The sequence below is a fragment of the Trichechus manatus genome, unplaced genomic scaffold, assembly GCF_000243295.1.
Source record: "Trichechus manatus latirostris isolate Lorelei unplaced genomic scaffold, TriManLat1.0 scaffold00117, whole genome shotgun sequence".
Lineage (NCBI taxonomy): Eukaryota > Metazoa > Chordata > Mammalia > Sirenia > Trichechidae > Trichechus > Trichechus manatus.
Window position 1 is genome coordinate 7,757,954 of NW_004444053.1, and position 16,598 is coordinate 7,774,551.

Below are 16,598 nucleotides of genomic sequence, written 5' to 3' on the forward strand. Positions count from 1 at the left end.
GGAGAAGGACATCATGCTTGGTAAAGTAGAGGGTCAGTGAAAAAGAGGAAGACCCTGAGTGAGATGGATTGACACAGTGGCTGCAACAGTGGGCTCAAACATAGCAATGATTGTGAGGATGGCACAGGATCAGGCAGTGTTTCATTGTGTTGTACGTAAGGTCAGTATGAGTTGGAACTGACTCGATGGCACTTATCTTAGGCCGGGTTCTCTAGAGAAGCAAAACCAATAAAACATATAAATATCTATATGGAGAGATTTGTATCAAGGAAATGGCTTACACAGTTATAGATGCAAGTCCTTGGGTCAGACTGAAGGCTTCTCCCGAGTCATGTAGCCGTGGGCTTGCAAACCCAAGATCTGCAGGTCAGACAGCAGAGCTCTTGCTCACAGGCTGTGAAGACTGACGAATCCCAAGATCAGCAGGCAGGACTGCAGGTAAGCTGCTAGCTCAAGTCCCAAGAACCAAAGGTCAGACAAACAGGAGCCAGCTGCAGGATCCGGCATGAGCAAAAACCCACAAGCCTTGCCAGAGTCTGCCGATTTTGGGTTCAGGCCACACCCTAAGGAAACTAACTCCCTTTCAGCTTATTGACTACTCACAGCAGATCCCATCATGGAAGTGACCACATTATATCAAATCTTATCACGGAAGTGATCACATCATCAGACAACTACGAAACTACATCATAACTGCCAAACCACTGAGAATCATGGCCCAGCCAAGTTGACACACAACCTTAACGATCACAGCACCTAACAACAACAACAGTATAATTTATATATAATGCAATAAAGTAATCTATTAAAGTGGTTTGATAGATTTTAAAAACATAATAAATTGCCTTTTATGTTACCTTGTTTAAAATCTTAATCCTCTCCAGGTTCCTGATAAAATCAGATTATCACAGAGTAATCTGAAACTAATTTACTATTCTTCTGAGTAGTACTAACATCTTAAAGGGAATTGTTTTAGAAATTATAAGCTAAAACAACAATATTTATGCAGAATTAATGAGTTGACACAACTCAATTTTAAGCATGTATTTTTTAAAATTAGAATTTAATGAGGTTTTTTTTTTTTTTGCCTTGAAGGAGGAAGATGTAAATATAAATGATCTAAAACTGGAAATCCTTTGCAAAGCTCTACAGAGAGATAAGTATGTTCTCATGGTGTGAATGTGAGATATGGTGACTTTAGAAGGGACTTTTCTTTAGGAAGATCATTGTGTTATACATTAAATTGTTTCAACCTTGTAATTGTAATGTGTAATATATTACAAAATTTTTAATGGTTGCATTAGTAATCTTAAAGTTTTAATTCAATAATTAAGGACTTAGGGCCACTGGCATAATAAATTACTATTTTTTATTTTTAAATTTAGACTGTCAGTTTGCACAGAAATATATGTTTTTTCTCATTTTCATAGAAGTAGAACCAGTTGTGCCAAAGAAAAAACAAAGCTACTTTTTTAAGAATAAAAAATTATAATTACTTGAGGGTCAGTACTCTCTTCTAAATTACTAAATACCTCTTTTTCACAGTCATCTTGCTAGAGAGGATTTCCATCTACACGGATGGTAATTCTAAGACTCAGTGGCAAAGGAGGATTAACAATAGTCAGTTGTAGGGATGGGCTCTTTCCAGGGAAAGAATTTTAAAGAGATTGTGACTTGACTGCTAGAAGCCTTCCCCTACTCAACAGTTTTTCTTTCTCCTATGGTGTTAAGAAATTGCAGTAGAACTACTTTGACTAAAGCATTTTCTTCTTGCTGTGATCACTCCCAGATAGTTAAAATTGTTAAGTTTGGTCTTAGAGGGCATCCGTGAAGCCTAATGCTGGGCTTACATACTTGATTACTTCTCCATCTCAGTCATACAGAAAGTATGCTGTCAGTTTGACTGGGGTTCCTTCCCCTGGCTTCTTATCTAAACATTTTTAAGGCAATGTGTGGGATACATCCATTTATTACTATAAAGCAGTGGTTCTGTGTGTTTGTATTTTAGTAGTAGATAGTCTCAACTAGATAAAGCAAACTTCTCCTCCCATGTTATGCCTTTAAGTTCAGATACTGGTTGCCATTATACTGTGACTGAAAAACAGAATATGTTATAACACATTGTAACTATTGCCTGTGCTATGAAAGAACATACTCTGGGGTCCATACTAGATTTGTTACTTACTTACAGAATTTTCTTGGGAAAGATACCTCACTACATAGTTTTTGAAATCAAAGAAGTGATTTCATATATATTGGATGAATAGCTACCTCAGTGCAGCATCTTATCTAGTAGAGACTATAAGTGTACCTAACATTTAAAGCTCCCTGTTTAAATTATCTAAAAGAGAGTCACAAAACTCAGATTCTTCACCGACCCCCACCATCAAAACAAAACAACAATAGCAAACAAATTTTTAAAAAAAAATCTGTCTGTGATTTCATTTTCACGTCAATGCTTTTGTTTTGTAGCTGGTCCAGTTCAGATGGTAAAGATGATCCAATTGAACTATCTAAAGACAGTATATTTGTGAAAATCTTACAAAAACTTTTAAAAGATGGTAAGTGGTTTGTTACTATTACAAATTACAGCATCACTCCTCAGAGTTAGAAACCTTAGATTAATTGGATTTGCTGAGATGTCAAATGACAGGGTGGTTTAAGACTAAATAGTATCATACTCAGAATTAGATTTGTTTAAAATAAAACAAAAAATTTTTTCCTTCCTCTGCAATTGGGGAAGTATGTATCAAGGTGAAGTCTTTATCCACCTCTGTCTCTGGGTGACTGCAGCTGGCAAAGTCTGCATGCTGATTCAGGATGCACAAAGAATGCCAGTCAGGATCCACGGGATGTGTACACGTCAGGATCCACGGGAGGGGCACGTGTCAGAAGATCCATGGGAGGTACACGTCAGGACCAATAGGAGGGGCACATGTCAGGATCCATGGGGGTGGCACATGTCAGGATCCACGGGAGGTACACACGTCAGGACCCATGGGAGGGGCACATGTCAGGATCCATGGGAGGTGTCAGGATCCACCGGACGGGCACCTCAGGATCCACGGGAAGCGCATGTCAGGATCCACAGGAGGGGCATGTCAGGATCCACAGGAGGTACACATGTCAGGATCCACGGGACGGGCATCTCAGGATCCACGGGAGGGGCACACGTCAGGATCCATGGGAGGTACACACGTCAGGACCACGGGAAGGGCACATGTCAGGATCCATGGGAAGTGCACGTCAGGATCCATGGGAGGGGCACATGTCAGGGTTCATGGGAGGTACATACGTCAGGATCCACGGGAGGGGCACACATCAGGACCCATGGGAGGTACATATGTCAGGATCCATGGAAGGGGCAAATGTTGGTTGTGACACTGAGAATCTATAGTGGTAGAAGTATTTATTTCCTTTTTTAATTAAGTCTTTTGTGAAGATTAAAAACTGGAAATGAGATATAAAAAGAAATAAGAAGGAAGTACATTTTGCATATGTTTGTACCTATGACAGTGAGCAAAACTCCATTTGCTAATAAAGACACAGATAGGTAAAGAAAATTTTATGGATAAAAAGCTCTCAGGGAAAAGATAAATTTGAGAAGACTTACTTTCACCTCCTTTCATGTTACAGGGAGCTTAATATATGGAGAATGTTACACTAGATATAAGAGATTTTGTAAATTTTATAAATAAAAACTATGACTCATGTTTATTACAGATTATTAGATCAAAATATGTGATGCTAAAATCCAGGCAATGTGCAAAATAAAATAGGCTTGTCCATTGTTCACCAATCTCTTAAAGTACAAGGATACTCTTTTAATATCAAATTGAAAAAACACACAGTGATAAAAAGCCATTGTAAATTCAGCAGTCCTAAATGAATGTGAATTTTATTCATCACGTTGACATTTGCATACATTTTAAAATTTATATATAGATCTGCAACATACATTATTTAATCTACATAAAACAATTGTCCAACCTAGTGCCTGGCACATAGTATTTTCTCAATAAATATTTGTTGCCCCAAGCCCTTTGTAGTAGATTCTACTACCGCTGCCCTGTTGGCCCTATTTCTGCAGCTCTCCATTTTAAAATCACTAGCTTAACCAAATGAAATGAAAGGACTGTTGGAGAAGTTTTATGGAACTGACTGTGCCAACCAACATTCTAAGATAAAGAGGAGCAAACTTCCAGTGTTTGTGCCCCAGAAGCTTTCTGCATGGGTCTCCTAGTGTTGTTTTCCAGGTTTTTGGTCTCCTGTTACAGCTGACAAACATAAATGCAATTCTATAACCAAATTACTTGGAACTTGCTCAACTGATCTGGACCTTTGTTTATGAAAAGTGGATATACTTGATCACCCCAAACTGACATAAAAGCATGTTTAATTAGTGCTTTCATTTTAAAAAATGGTTCATTAAACCTTTTTATTGTCAAAAATAAATAAAAATTTTAAAAAAACAGATGAAGGGATATAGCAAATATATCTTTGGCTTGAAAATACTTGAAATTTAGAAAGGGCACAGAGTGGAGCCCAGGTGGCGCAGTGGTTAAGCGTTTGGCTGCTAACCAAAAGGTTGGCCGTTCGAATCTACCAGCTGCTCCTTGGAAACCCTATGGGGCAGTTCTACCCTATCCTGTAGGGTCGCTATGGGTCGGAACCAACTCCATGGCAACAGGTTTTTTTTTTTTTTTGTATCTGTAAGTCTTTCTTGTTTCTATATTTGCAATTGAGGAAATAACTGGATATGGATGATCTTTCTGTACTTGTTAGGTTCTTCTGTTGAGCCTAATAAATTATTAGAACATGCTTTCCATGTAAAAATACCACTGAACTGAATGGTGTCTAAGTACCTAACGCTGTTTTAGTTTTTGCTTATTTTGAGTACATTATAAACCATAAATGGAAAATTACGGAGAAAATGGTCCAATTTTGGCTACAGGACAAAAACTAGTAGAAATTTTTATATAAATAAAAATACATAAATAAAAGATATGTTTATTTATTTATTATGACAGGTCAAAGGCATTTATTTTTGCAATCTTTTTAATAATACGATTTCTGTGTACAGTAGTATTTTTTAAAATTTGCCAACACCAGACTGAAATATTTACCTAGCAGCAGTTAGCTGGAGCTGAGTAGTGCTGTCCTTTTAAATAAGTCATTTGCTCTTAAAGTTTACTAAAATCCCTGCTCCCGCAAGGCCACCTTCACTCCTGTGTACCCAGTTACCTGCCAGGCCTTTGTAGGCATCTGAGTTTTCAAACCATGCTTTAAAGAAATGAAATCATCAGGTATTTGATCTAAACAGAAGGAATGCATTTAAAAAATAAAAGTCAAATAACCAGCAAAACCAAACACGTTTCTGTCGAGTCAATTCTGACTCATAGCAATCTTATAGGACAGAGGAGAACTGCCCTATAGGGTTTCCAAAGAGCGGCTGGTGGATTTGAACTGCCGACCTTTCGGTTAGTAGCCAAGCTCTTAACCACTGCAGCACTAGGGCTCCAGAAATCAAATAAAATATTAATTTTTTTTTAAAAGACTTTTATCTTTTATGACTGATATTTTCACAAGTGTAATACTGTTTTACTCAGAAGAGAAGTTTTTATTGAAAGTGTTAATTATAATAAATGATGTATAGATCGACAGCTACACAGATTTAGCCTCATAACATTTATCAACCTAGATTTTTAGTGTGTAACAATAAGTACAAAAAATGGTGTTAGACACTTTGAGAGTACTAAAAAAACTGATTTTGAGAACTTTATGGTAATGTAATAAATTATAAAATAATATTGTCTTATTAAAATATTTCCTCCAGTTTTAATCAAATGAGAAACTTGTAGATTACTTTTTTTTTCTGACTACACACATCTCAGTTTAAACAATTCAGGTAATCACTGTTTATTGGCATTCTTGCTCTGTGGATAATATGATGAAGTGCCTCTTTGACCTCTCCAGTTTTAGACTTAAAACTGTAATACATGAGATGTGGTAGCTAGTTTTCATGATAGTGTTTCTACTAAATTCTTTCCCAAAGAGGTGAAAATAAAATTATTTGAAGTATTTTTTTTAAAATGATTATTAAGTAAATAACTTCCACATTGAAGGAATGTCTTAAGCTGTGGGGGAAAGTGAAAATATTTCAGATCTCATTAAAGACTTTAAATAGATATGACTATTTTAACCATTGGGAGAGGGGAGGCAAACTCAGGTAGCTTCTTGTAAGTGAAGAATGTCATATTGTTAGACTTGCAGGTATGTTTGATAGATGGAAGGAATTTAGAACAGAGTATTTTCCCAATAGCAGACCAACACATTTTAAATAGGAACACGGGTGTTTTTGTCATCAGTCATCTTAATTCGAGAGTTTTTTGAAGATAAAAAAACACTCTTTGTTTTTTTTTTTTACAGGTATTCAGCTCAGTGAATATTTACCAGAGGTGAAAGACCTGCTACAAGCAGATCACCTTGGAAACTTGAAGGCCAATCCCTACTTTGAATTTGTTTTGAAAGCAAATTATGAATATTATGTCCAGGGACAAATGTAACTTTTTCTAAAAATGGTCATTGTTTCTGAAAATTTGTGTAAGTGTGTAGTAGTTATAAAAAATTTAGGTCTTAAGCATCTAGGAGTTTATACTTTTATAATAACTTACATGGTTGAGTTTTTTTACTTTATAAAATAATTATGTGGCTATAATTTTGGTTTTCAGTTCAAATATTATTTTTTCCCTCCTATTTCCATCTGAAAATTATCAGTTGTTGTATCTGTGCTTGCTACCTTTCCTTTCCATCTTGCTTCATCGGGAGTCCTGGAGTCCTTGACCTGGCTGTACCACAGGCTGCTCGTATGGTGCTGCACGGACCATGTCTCGGCATCCGTTTCTGTAACTCTAGAAACTGTAAGATTGCACTAGAGTGTCTCTGAAATCTCTGTGCATATTGTGCTCTTGAGAGCATTGAGATGTGTAATGTATGTTTTGGTTAGGGGTGGGAAATAAGATAAATGTCAAAGTTTGCTGACTTATGGGACTAAAAGACAAAACAGCGGGCCTAATTTCATGTGAGCTTGATAACTGGTTAATACATTGGGAAATTTTTAACTTTTCTACATAAATAGTAAGTGACTATTAATAAAAAGTATTTTAGTGAATAAAACATGTTTAATTGCCTTCCTAACCTATTAATTACCATTGATAAAAAGCTTATAGTGTTTTCATGTTAGTTATAATCTTTCATTCTGGGCATTCAGTCAGCCTTGTTTATCTTCAGAATGATTCACACCGAATTCCACTTTTACTACAGTCTGCTTAGCCAGTCAAAAGCATATGTAATTCTAGAAACCATTATGGGTTTTCCTAATATGGCAGCTGATTTAACTGAAAACTAGTGGTTCTCTCAAAGCTTTTTGCCCTGACAAGTGTCATGAGACACATTTCATCAGGCTTTAAATAAAAACTAGAATGGACTGGAAATTGCTGGCATATCCATACTTTGGCCCAGCTGGATGCTCACTAAACAACTTGATCCAACAGCTGAAAAGGTCATAAGTTAACTATGGTGAAGAGAGTCTAGCTCCTGGTTTTAAAAAGTGCAGCCATCATGCCTGCTCCCCTCAGGTTTACAGCCCAACCCTTGAACATGTTAGGAAGAACGGATTAGTGGAGCTATTTATGTTAATAATTAAAGGGAAGAAATTGGCAGCCTGTCCTTTTTCTTTTTCCAGCTTGTGTTAGGACATCATCAGGGCCCGGGTTAGGAATTATTAAAGAGCACAAAGAAAAGTTTGGAAAAGTAGCTTGCCAGATGGCTATTAATAAAACATTGAACACATGTTATAAGACTAGGCTTTGGTTTTACATAGAAATCAGCTATCAGTGCTCAGTTCTTGCCTTTATGCTCCTGTCGGGTGATAACGTGCACTGGGAACATGTACCACCATAAACCTCATTATTCCTAGTGCGACAGGAGAGGACTAAAGGAAAGCCAGTCTGATGATAACCTGACTTCACCAACTGGATGTAAAACTGCTCCTCCCACAGTATGACGTATGAGGAGAGAAAGGCTTGCTGTTGTAGCTCTGTCTCTCAGTCAGTAGTTATAGCACCAAAATTGTTGGGTTTTTAGAAAAAAAATTAGCAGTAAAAGTGAAATTAAGTTCTAGGATTTTGAATTTTTTTTATCCTAAATTTATAAAATTGATTCCACAGCACAGTCTTATGAAAGAATTATTGGTGGTTGTCATGGAAGTTGAGTAACTGATAGTAATTATAAAGGTGCTCTGTGACCATGTTCCACTGAGGACAGGTCTCTGAGGAAAGAGAAGCTCTGCTGACTTGGAAAAGGTTATTCCTATCTTTCAGTGCTGCCCTGAAAGTTATAGCTTGGGGCCTCAACTAAACAAATTAGTGAGAGTGTGCTTCTGATAGAGAGTAGAGGAAGACGTACAGCCAGCACTGGATATTGCTGTGTTTTGAGAATTCGTGAATGTGTCAAGGATTAAGGCAGGCCTTGAGAGACTTGCTGAAACCCTTAGTGAAGTAAAAGGCTACTGATACCCTGTTTTAGAGATAGAGTTGTACAATTTTCTTTTGAGATAAATCGTTTTCTCCAGTAACTTGAACAAAAGGAAAGCCACACCGTGATGGGTGTTAGACGTACTCTGTTGGAATTGGACCCACTTGTCCATGTTGAAGCTGATAACTATAAAAATACTGGCGTAGCCCCATTTACTTATTCTTGGACATTTTATCCTGAGAGTATCTGAAGAGAAAATAACTGTGTATTCATGTGTAAAAAGTCCGCTCATTAAACACAAAAGTATATTTTAAAAATATGTAATTCTAAAATTTTAAAAATACTGTAGAAAATATGAAACCTATTTTTAAAAAAAGCATATGGAAGAAAATAAACCTCTGTAATCCCACCAGCCGGAAGTAACTTCAGTTAATATTCTAGAATATGTTTTAGAACATTTTGGACTGCACATACTATTTTAGTTTGTAACCTGTTTTTTCATGTAGAATACTATGAGCATTTCTCTGTATCCTTAAACTAGTGTTTCTCAACCTTGTTTTCATTATCACCCCCTAAGGAGCCTTTTTAGACAATTTTTTTCCCTAATCACTCCACCCTAATAAAATTTTAATACCACAGATATTATTATATATCTTTTTATGTACTGTGTCCTTTGAAGGGCGTTGTAATCGAAGATTTTTTTCCACCCCCTAAGAACCAATTTTTGCCACCTTGGGGGCGCTATTGCGCCTTTTGAGAATGCCTGTCTTACACATTCTTAAAGATATGATTTGTAAATGACTGCACGACACTTTACCATATGGCTGTACCATAACTTAGGTTTACAAGTTTGAGTGTTTTGGTTTGGTTTTTTGCCATTTTTTATACTGCTAGTGTAAACAAATCTTTGTGCACTTCAGATACATTTAAAATCATACTGACTCTCCCTATTCAGTTTTGTGATGATGTCAGTGTACATAGAGCAGTTCTAATAACTTGTAATGTTCTTTCCTCACCTCTTCTAACACCACCCCTCATATCTCCTCCAGGCACTTAGTCATTTATTGAGTGTTTGTTATGTCCCAGGCACTTACTTCATTTTAATCCTCAAATAAGTCTTACGGAGTAGGTGGTATCCGCAGTTGAGAATGCAGTCTTTCCGGAGGTGACTTGCCCAAGGTTACATAGTCAAAGGGGAGGTAAGCCCAGGTTGGCTTGACTCCATAGTGCAAGCTTGTAACCAATACACTCTGTACTATGTATAGGTGATTGGCGAGGGGGCAGGGGATGCTGCACCGTTTGAATCATTTGGCTTTTAGAGATGGCCAGGGCAGAGCAAGGCCCAAAGGGATTAAGACCACTAGCTTCAGGAGGAGGAAGAAAGTAGAAAATCTAAGCCGCCTTTCTGACAGCCAGAGTTAACCTGACATTTTAGATGTGTGGAGAATAAGTTTGTTTTTTTCCTTTATCCATCTGGTAATTGGAATTTTTGTGACTTTTAGTTTAGCCAGCCAGCCCTCCTCACTTTCTTTTTGAGACGATCCATGATAGTTGCTGGGGAAACCATGACTTGTCATTTTCGGATGCCTTTGGCTCTTCATTGGAAAAGATCCCTTGAGGATCTGTTATGTTTCCAGAAGTGTACCAAGTGTTACAGGAGATTAAAACAAGTCGGAAAGCAGTCCTTGCCCTACCCCGGCCACTCTTAGTGAAGGGCTGGGCTGACATGATAAGCCCAGGCTTGGCCACTTACTGGATGTAGGGTCTTGAACATACTTAGCTTATTAAGCCTCCATTTTCTTAAAAAAAAAAAAAAAAAGAAATGGAGCCAATAAAGCCTGTTATGGTCGGGTCAGTTCCGATTCATAGCAACCCTACAGGACAAGGTAGAACTGCCCTATAGGGTTTCCAAGGCTGCAGTCTTTGCAGACTGCCACATTGGTTCAAACCTCCAATCTTTTGGTTAGCTGAGTGCTTTAACCACCGCATCACCAGGGCTTCAAGACTGGGATGAATAGTACCTATATTATTTACCTCAGGATAGTTAGAAGGATTCATTGAAACAATATGAAGTACAAGTATGTTTAAATTGATAGCAAACATTATAGGAAAAGGCTTAGACTGACTAAGATTGGGGTATGGATATGTGAGTTTAGGGGACAAGGCTAAACAGAAGGAAAGTGTGAATACCCCAGCTTAGCTGTAGAATGTCAAGAGCTGAGACTGCACCTGAAAATTTAGAAGCATGAGCTCTCTGTCAAGCATACCCTACATGGCTGACCTTTCGTTACTGGTAGTTCTTAAAAGGATATTCAAGCAGCAATCAGCTTACTCAGGCAAGAGCAGGTGCTGGTGTGCTCCCCAAGAGTACATGTATGGAGATGGCAGCTTTCCTACACACTCATTAGTTCTGTTCCCTCAGCCAATGGGAATTCAACGAGGCCAGAATGGGGCTGAGAGGGCCCTATGGTGGTACATTGGAGACTATTTAAACTGTCATCAGTCATGTGGGGCAGAAAACAAACATCTGAACTGGCTTCATCAGTCTCCCCAAGTTTTGCTGTATTAGCAGATTTCCATTAGCTTGTAAATGTTTTATTCATAGTCAGCTTTTAATGTGTGCTTGAATCCAGTACACTCTGAGCTTAGAAAATCTTGCTATAGGAGAGGAGCTGCACTGATCCAGAGTTGAAAAATACTGACAAGGCCATTCCTCTTTAAAATGTCAACAAATTCTTAGGTATCCAGTAAACAACAGCACATTTCTTCCTACCTTCAAGGCCAAAATGTAGCAGTTCCCTTCAAATTGCACGTATAGGTTATTTGCCAGGTTATTTGTTCCAGCATCCACTCCCCACCGACACGGAAGACATAAGGTATTAAAAATGAAGTACTCTGTCCATTATTCACTCATTTTCCATAAATGAAAAATTTTCTTATTTATGTGAAACCACCACGCCTTTTAACCTTTGACCCTTTATACTCACTACATAGGCCCAACTAACCAAATTCTTTTTTTTTTTTTAATTGATTTTGATCATTTTTAGGAAGAGCTTCCATGTGTGGGTTACAGAGAATGGCTTACATATGCTCTTATATCCCTTTTCAAGAGAATCCACACCTGTTCCAGTTGCTGAATTCCACCACCAAATGTGAAATGCAACTATTTTGGGAACACTTAAGCACATCAGAAAAATGAATGATTCTATTCTGGCTCGGACCAGACCATTGATGTACCCACGTAAAGCATGCCACTGAGTTCATCACAGAAAATTGTTTCTCCTTGTGCCTTCTACAGCAAGGTTAGAACTGTCCTCGTCAGGGAAAAAATACTATGAGACGGGCACAAACTGGATAACCTCTGACCCTCACACCACCTTACCATAAGTAGATCCAAATCCTTCTAGAAAATTAAAAGGCAATTCCCCATATATCAATGGTATAAATAGCACTGCTCCTCAGTCTGGTATATGCTGCCTCTCCAAAGTAGACTGGAAAGCAGCCTGGTCTTGCCAAGGTCTCATCCTCTAAATATAAAGATGAGTTTGTTCAGTCTTTGCAAAAGGAAAAAAAAAAAAAAAAAAAGCTACCTATGCTAGAGTGTAATGTCCTTGTCCTCTTTACTGGGAGAAAGGATGAGCAAAGCTTCATCTAGAAGACCCCCTCACTCCTGTCTCCACCTCCTCCACCTACAGGTCTAGTGGTCGTAGATTTGACCCTGGTGTTTTAGCCTCAGTGCGGCGGCAAGGAGGTGCGGAGGGGGCTCAGTTCAGCAGCTGGGGCCGGTCAGTACCGGAGGAAGGGGACGCACATCCCCAAACCCACTCCCTTCAGGAGCGCCAGAGTGCTCTGCTCGCTACCGAGGCGGACGGCTCTGCGAACCCTGACAGCGCCAGGCGCTGCCAGAGCCACCGCCAGAGCCGTCCCGGGAAGTCCCCGCCTCCTCCGCGCCGCCAGTTGTCTGCCCGAGACAGCTGCGCGCCCTCCGGCCGCCGTTGCCCAGTCTCTGCGGTGGGAGAGGGGGCTGTCCTCTGGATTTGGGGAGATCGGGGGTGATGAGGAGACCACTGGAGAGGGTCTCTTTCTTCCCTGCCTGGGATGCCGGCAGTGACTGCTTTGCCAGTCCTCGCACCCCTCCACTTCAACCCGCCGCCGCCTCTTCCCGGCAGCCGCGCGCCGGGTGGGGGTGGGGGTGGGGTATTGCAGGTCCGAGTAAAGGACCCAAGAAGGGGTGAAATGTGGGAGGCCAGGGAGCAGGCCATCTTCCTGAGCGTCCAGTGCGCCTAGAGTGGACAGGAGTGGGGAGTCCTTTCGGACAGGTGCAGGTCCAGGGAGGCGCAGGCGCGCACAGAGCCCATCGGGCACTCGGTGACCCTGGCCCCACCCATCCCCTCCTGCAGACAACTAGGCTGGGGCGGGAGGGGCGGACCAGCCCGGGAGACACTCCATATACGGCCCGGCCCGTGTTACCTGGGCCCCGGCCAGGCCGCTCCTTCTTTGGTCAGCGCAGGGGACCCGGGCGGGGACCCAGGCCGAGGACCGGCCGGAGGAGGGGGCTCTCGTGCCCAACACCCAAATATGGCTCGAGAAGGGGAGCGACATTCCTGCGGGCCGGCCGGGGGCGGCACGGGGGGAGCGCCTGCGGGCTATATAAGACCTGCACAGGCCAGCCGGCCACCACAGCGGACAGCACCCGAAGAAGCCTCGCCTCCCTCCCGCGGCGACCCAGGGCCCCGAGCCAGAGAGCAGCAGTTGTAGCCACCGCCCAGGTAGGGCGGGAGTGAGGAGGGAACCGGGAGAGGTGGACAGGGCACCACAAAGGGGAGCCCGGAAGACTAGCCCAGACAGCTCATCTGAGCCTGGGGCCTGCGCCCTATGCGCGGCGCCTATCCCTAGAGCCACATGCGCTTTAAAGACGAGGCAGTGGGCCTTTGGAAATCTCTCCAAAATTATCCCTAACCCCTTGGGGCTGCTCTGCCTGGCATTTGGGATGTGCCAAGGTAGATTAAAGGTTTTGCTTTAGTCTCTTGAGGGCAATTCCCATTCAGCGGAGTGCCAAAACCAAAGGGCAACCAAGGTAGCTCTGCCTGGCCTCACGGGCAGGGAGGGAAGGCCTCTGTCTGCGTCTGGAAGGTCGTGGATGTTCGCAGCTGTCCATCACTCTTTGGATGAAGGCCGAAGCGCCTTCTCATCATCTCCTTCCATCTTCACATTCACCCAGCGGGCAGGCAGGGCAGCCCTTAAACTCCCTACTTGACCGAGGAGGCAACCGAGGCACAGAGAGGCTGGGCTGCACAGACAGGTTGCTTTTGGAGTGGGGAAGACAGAGAGGTCTCGCAGTTATTTCCCTCCTGAGTACCCTGGTGAAAGAATTCCTGATGGCCTCCACAGACTCTGGGATCTCTCTCCACCGCGCAGCAGCCCTGAGTCCCCGGGGTTGAGGGAAGCCCGGCGCAGTTTGGGGCTGGGGGTGTCCCTAGGTCCCGGGTAGGAAGGGCTCTCAGGCCGGCCAGGGTTCGCCTCTGGGCCCTGAGGCTCCTGCGCTAACGTGCCATGCGTTTCCGCGGCCTCCCTGTCCTTGCAGAAACCAGATACCATGTGCGACGAAGACGAGACCACCGCCCTCGTGTGCGACAATGGCTCCGGCCTGGTGAAAGCCGGCTTTGCCGGCGATGACGCCCCTAGGGCCGTGTTCCCGTCCATCGTGGGCCGCCCCCGTCATCAGGTCAGCCGCCCGCCTGGCCCTGAGCGCCGGCCTGGCCCGCGCTCTGCCCTCCGCGCCGCCTCGGTACAGCCCACCGCAGTAATATGTGCGTGGTCTGTCCGCTCCGCAGGGCGTCATGGTGGGCATGGGCCAGAAAGACTCCTACGTGGGCGACGAAGCGCAGAGCAAGCGTGGTATCCTGACACTCAAGTACCCCATCGAGCACGGCATCATCACCAACTGGGACGACATGGAGAAGATCTGGCACCACACCTTCTACAACGAGCTCCGCGTGGCCCCCGAGGAGCACCCCACCCTGCTCACCGAGGCCCCCCTCAACCCCAAGGCCAACCGCGAGAAGATGACCCAGATCATGTTTGAGACCTTCAACGTGCCCGCCATGTACGTGGCCATCCAGGCCGTGCTGTCCCTCTACGCCTCCGGCCGTACCACCGGTGAGTGCCCCAGGCCCAAGGTCCCGTCGGCGCTGAGGGTCGCCTCCCCTCCCGACGCGCTGCCCCACCCTTAGCCCCCAGCATTGGCGCACCGACCATATCAGGTCTCCGCAGCCACTTCCCCGCGCCCACCCAGTCCCGTAAGAAGGGTCGCTGCGCTCCCGTAAGAAGGGCCCCAGGGCCAACGCGCCCTGGTGCCCAGTCTCTCAGACCTGGGGACCAAAGGCCCGTACTCCCCGCGGCCACCTCGGCCCGCTCCAGCTGGCGGGTAGCCAGCCACTCATTTGCTGCTCATCCCCGCTCCCTCCGCCTCGAGCAGGCATCGTGCTCGACTCTGGCGACGGCGTCACCCACAACGTGCCCATCTATGAGGGCTACGCCCTGCCGCACGCTATCATGCGTTTGGATCTGGCCGGGCGCGACCTCACTGACTACCTGATGAAGATCCTCACCGAGCGCGGCTACTCCTTCGTGACCACAGGTGCGCGACGCCCCGGGGCCCCGAAGGTGGGTGTGCAGGACCTCGCGCCCCTCCGCGCAGGGCTCACTGTCCCCCCTGCCGCCCGCAGCTGAGCGCGAGATCGTGCGCGACATCAAGGAGAAGCTGTGCTACGTGGCCCTGGACTTCGAGAACGAAATGGCGACTGCTGCCTCCTCCTCCTCCCTGGAGAAGAGCTACGAGCTGCCTGATGGGCAGGTCATCACTATTGGCAACGAGCGCTTCCGCTGCCCGGAGACGCTCTTCCAGCCCTCCTTCATCGGTGAGCGCCCCTGGCTGGGCCACCCCGAGGGCCCGCCCGCCCCCGCCCCTGCCCTCGCCCCTGGCGTCCAGTCTCACGCTCGCCCCGCCACCCGCAGGCATGGAGTCGGCCGGCATCCATGAGACCACCTACAACAGCATCATGAAGTGCGACATCGACATTAGGAAGGACCTGTACGCCAACAACGTCATGTCTGGCGGCACCACTATGTACCCTGGGATCGCTGACCGTATGCAGAAGGAGATCACCGCGCTGGCGCCCAGCACCATGAAGATTAAGGTGGGCTGCGCGGTCGGGCACGGTGCCTTCCCCGCTTCTCCCTCGGCCTCCTCCTGGCCCCCGGGGGCGGGTCTCTGCGCCCAAGGCTGCTCCTCACTGCGCGCGCTCTTCTCTTCCAGATCATCGCCCCGCCAGAACGCAAGTACTCCGTCTGGATCGGCGGCTCCATCCTGGCCTCGCTGTCCACCTTCCAGCAGATGTGGATCACCAAGCAGGAGTACGACGAGGCCGGCCCCTCCATTGTCCACCGCAAATGCTTCTAAACACAATTACACCTTCTATGTGCGAATTCTTCTCAGGATGACAAATCTGCTAAAGTTTCAGGTGGCTGAACTCGAGCTACAGCCAAGTACCTTTTTCTCATAACAACTTCCGTTACTATTGCTGCAAACTGACACAGTGTTTATAAAGTGTACATACATTAATTTATTTTACCTCATTTTGTTATTTTTAAAACAAAGCCCTGTGGAAGGAAATGGAAAACTTGAAGAAGCATTAAACTCAGTCATTCTGTTATGCTGCGTCAGGTTTTGTTTGTTGTGTTTGTGTACTGGGGGTGGGGAACAGTGGGTTGGGCGGGGAGAAGGAAGAAGGGCCCTACCCTTTCGTGGCACTTCACACAATACTTCCAAATGATATGCGCTCTTTTCAAGACAAAACTCAGGGTTTTGCCCTCTGGACGGATCCATCCCAAAACACTAATATGCTTGTGGTGTCCTTAAAAAAAAAAAAAAAAAAAAAACCCGTTGCCATCGAGTCGATTTCGACTCATATGTATTCATAGTACAGAGTAGAACTGCCCCATGGCGTTTCTAAGGAGCTGCTGGTGAATTCGAACTGCCAACCTTTTGGATAGCAGCCGAG

The 16,598-nt window shown here is 44.2% G+C and overlaps 2 protein-coding genes across 4 annotated transcripts in view; both read left to right on the forward strand.

The window, feature by feature from the left end:
- NUP133 (nucleoporin 133) overlaps positions 1-10,187 on the forward strand; it is a 95,381-nt gene extending 85,194 nt beyond the window's left edge. Inside the window, exons 24-26 of one of the 2 annotated variants that reach the window (XM_004384119.2) lie at positions 1,096-1,160; positions 2,473-2,561; positions 6,430-10,187. In XM_004384119.2, the coding sequence (XP_004384176.1) occupies positions 1,096-1,160; positions 2,473-2,561; positions 6,430-6,566 (291 nt within the window). In that variant the 3' untranslated portion in view covers positions 6,567-10,187. The remainder of the gene's footprint in view (positions 1-1,095; positions 1,161-2,472; positions 2,562-6,429) is intronic. The other variant, XM_023738478.1, reaches the window with a different exon arrangement.
- A 3,938-nt stretch (positions 10,188-14,125) lies between these two features.
- On the forward strand, positions 14,126-16,258 carry ACTA1 (actin alpha 1, skeletal muscle). Of its 2 annotated transcripts, none has more exons than XM_004384121.1 (6): positions 14,126-14,260; positions 14,370-14,694; positions 15,014-15,175; positions 15,264-15,455; positions 15,553-15,734; positions 15,854-16,258. In XM_004384121.1, the coding sequence occupies exons 1-6, from the start codon at positions 14,132-14,134 to the stop codon at positions 15,995-15,997; spliced, it is 1,134 nt and encodes a 377-aa protein (XP_004384178.1). In that variant the 5' UTR covers positions 14,126-14,131; the 3' UTR covers positions 15,998-16,258. The 2 variants fall into 2 exon arrangements, with proteins under 2 accessions (XP_004384178.1, XP_004384179.1); XM_004384122.2 differs by having other exon boundaries at positions 14,132-14,260; positions 14,499-14,694; positions 15,854-16,210.
- The last annotated feature ends 340 nt before the right edge of the window (positions 16,259-16,598 follow it).

Excerpts from the sequence above, each read along its gene's own strand:
- ACTA1 (XM_004384121.1), top strand. The coding sequence starts at position 14,132 with ATGTGCGACGAAGACGAGACCACCGCCCTCGTGTGCGACAATGGCTCC. Across the intron at positions 14,261-14,369 it reads TGGGCCGCCCCCGTCATCAG|GGCGTCATGGTGGGCATGGG; the intron begins GTCAGCCGCCCG and ends TCCGCTCCGCAG. Across the intron at positions 14,695-15,013 it reads CGCCTCCGGCCGTACCACCG|GCATCGTGCTCGACTCTGGC; the intron begins GTGAGTGCCCCA and ends CGCCTCGAGCAG.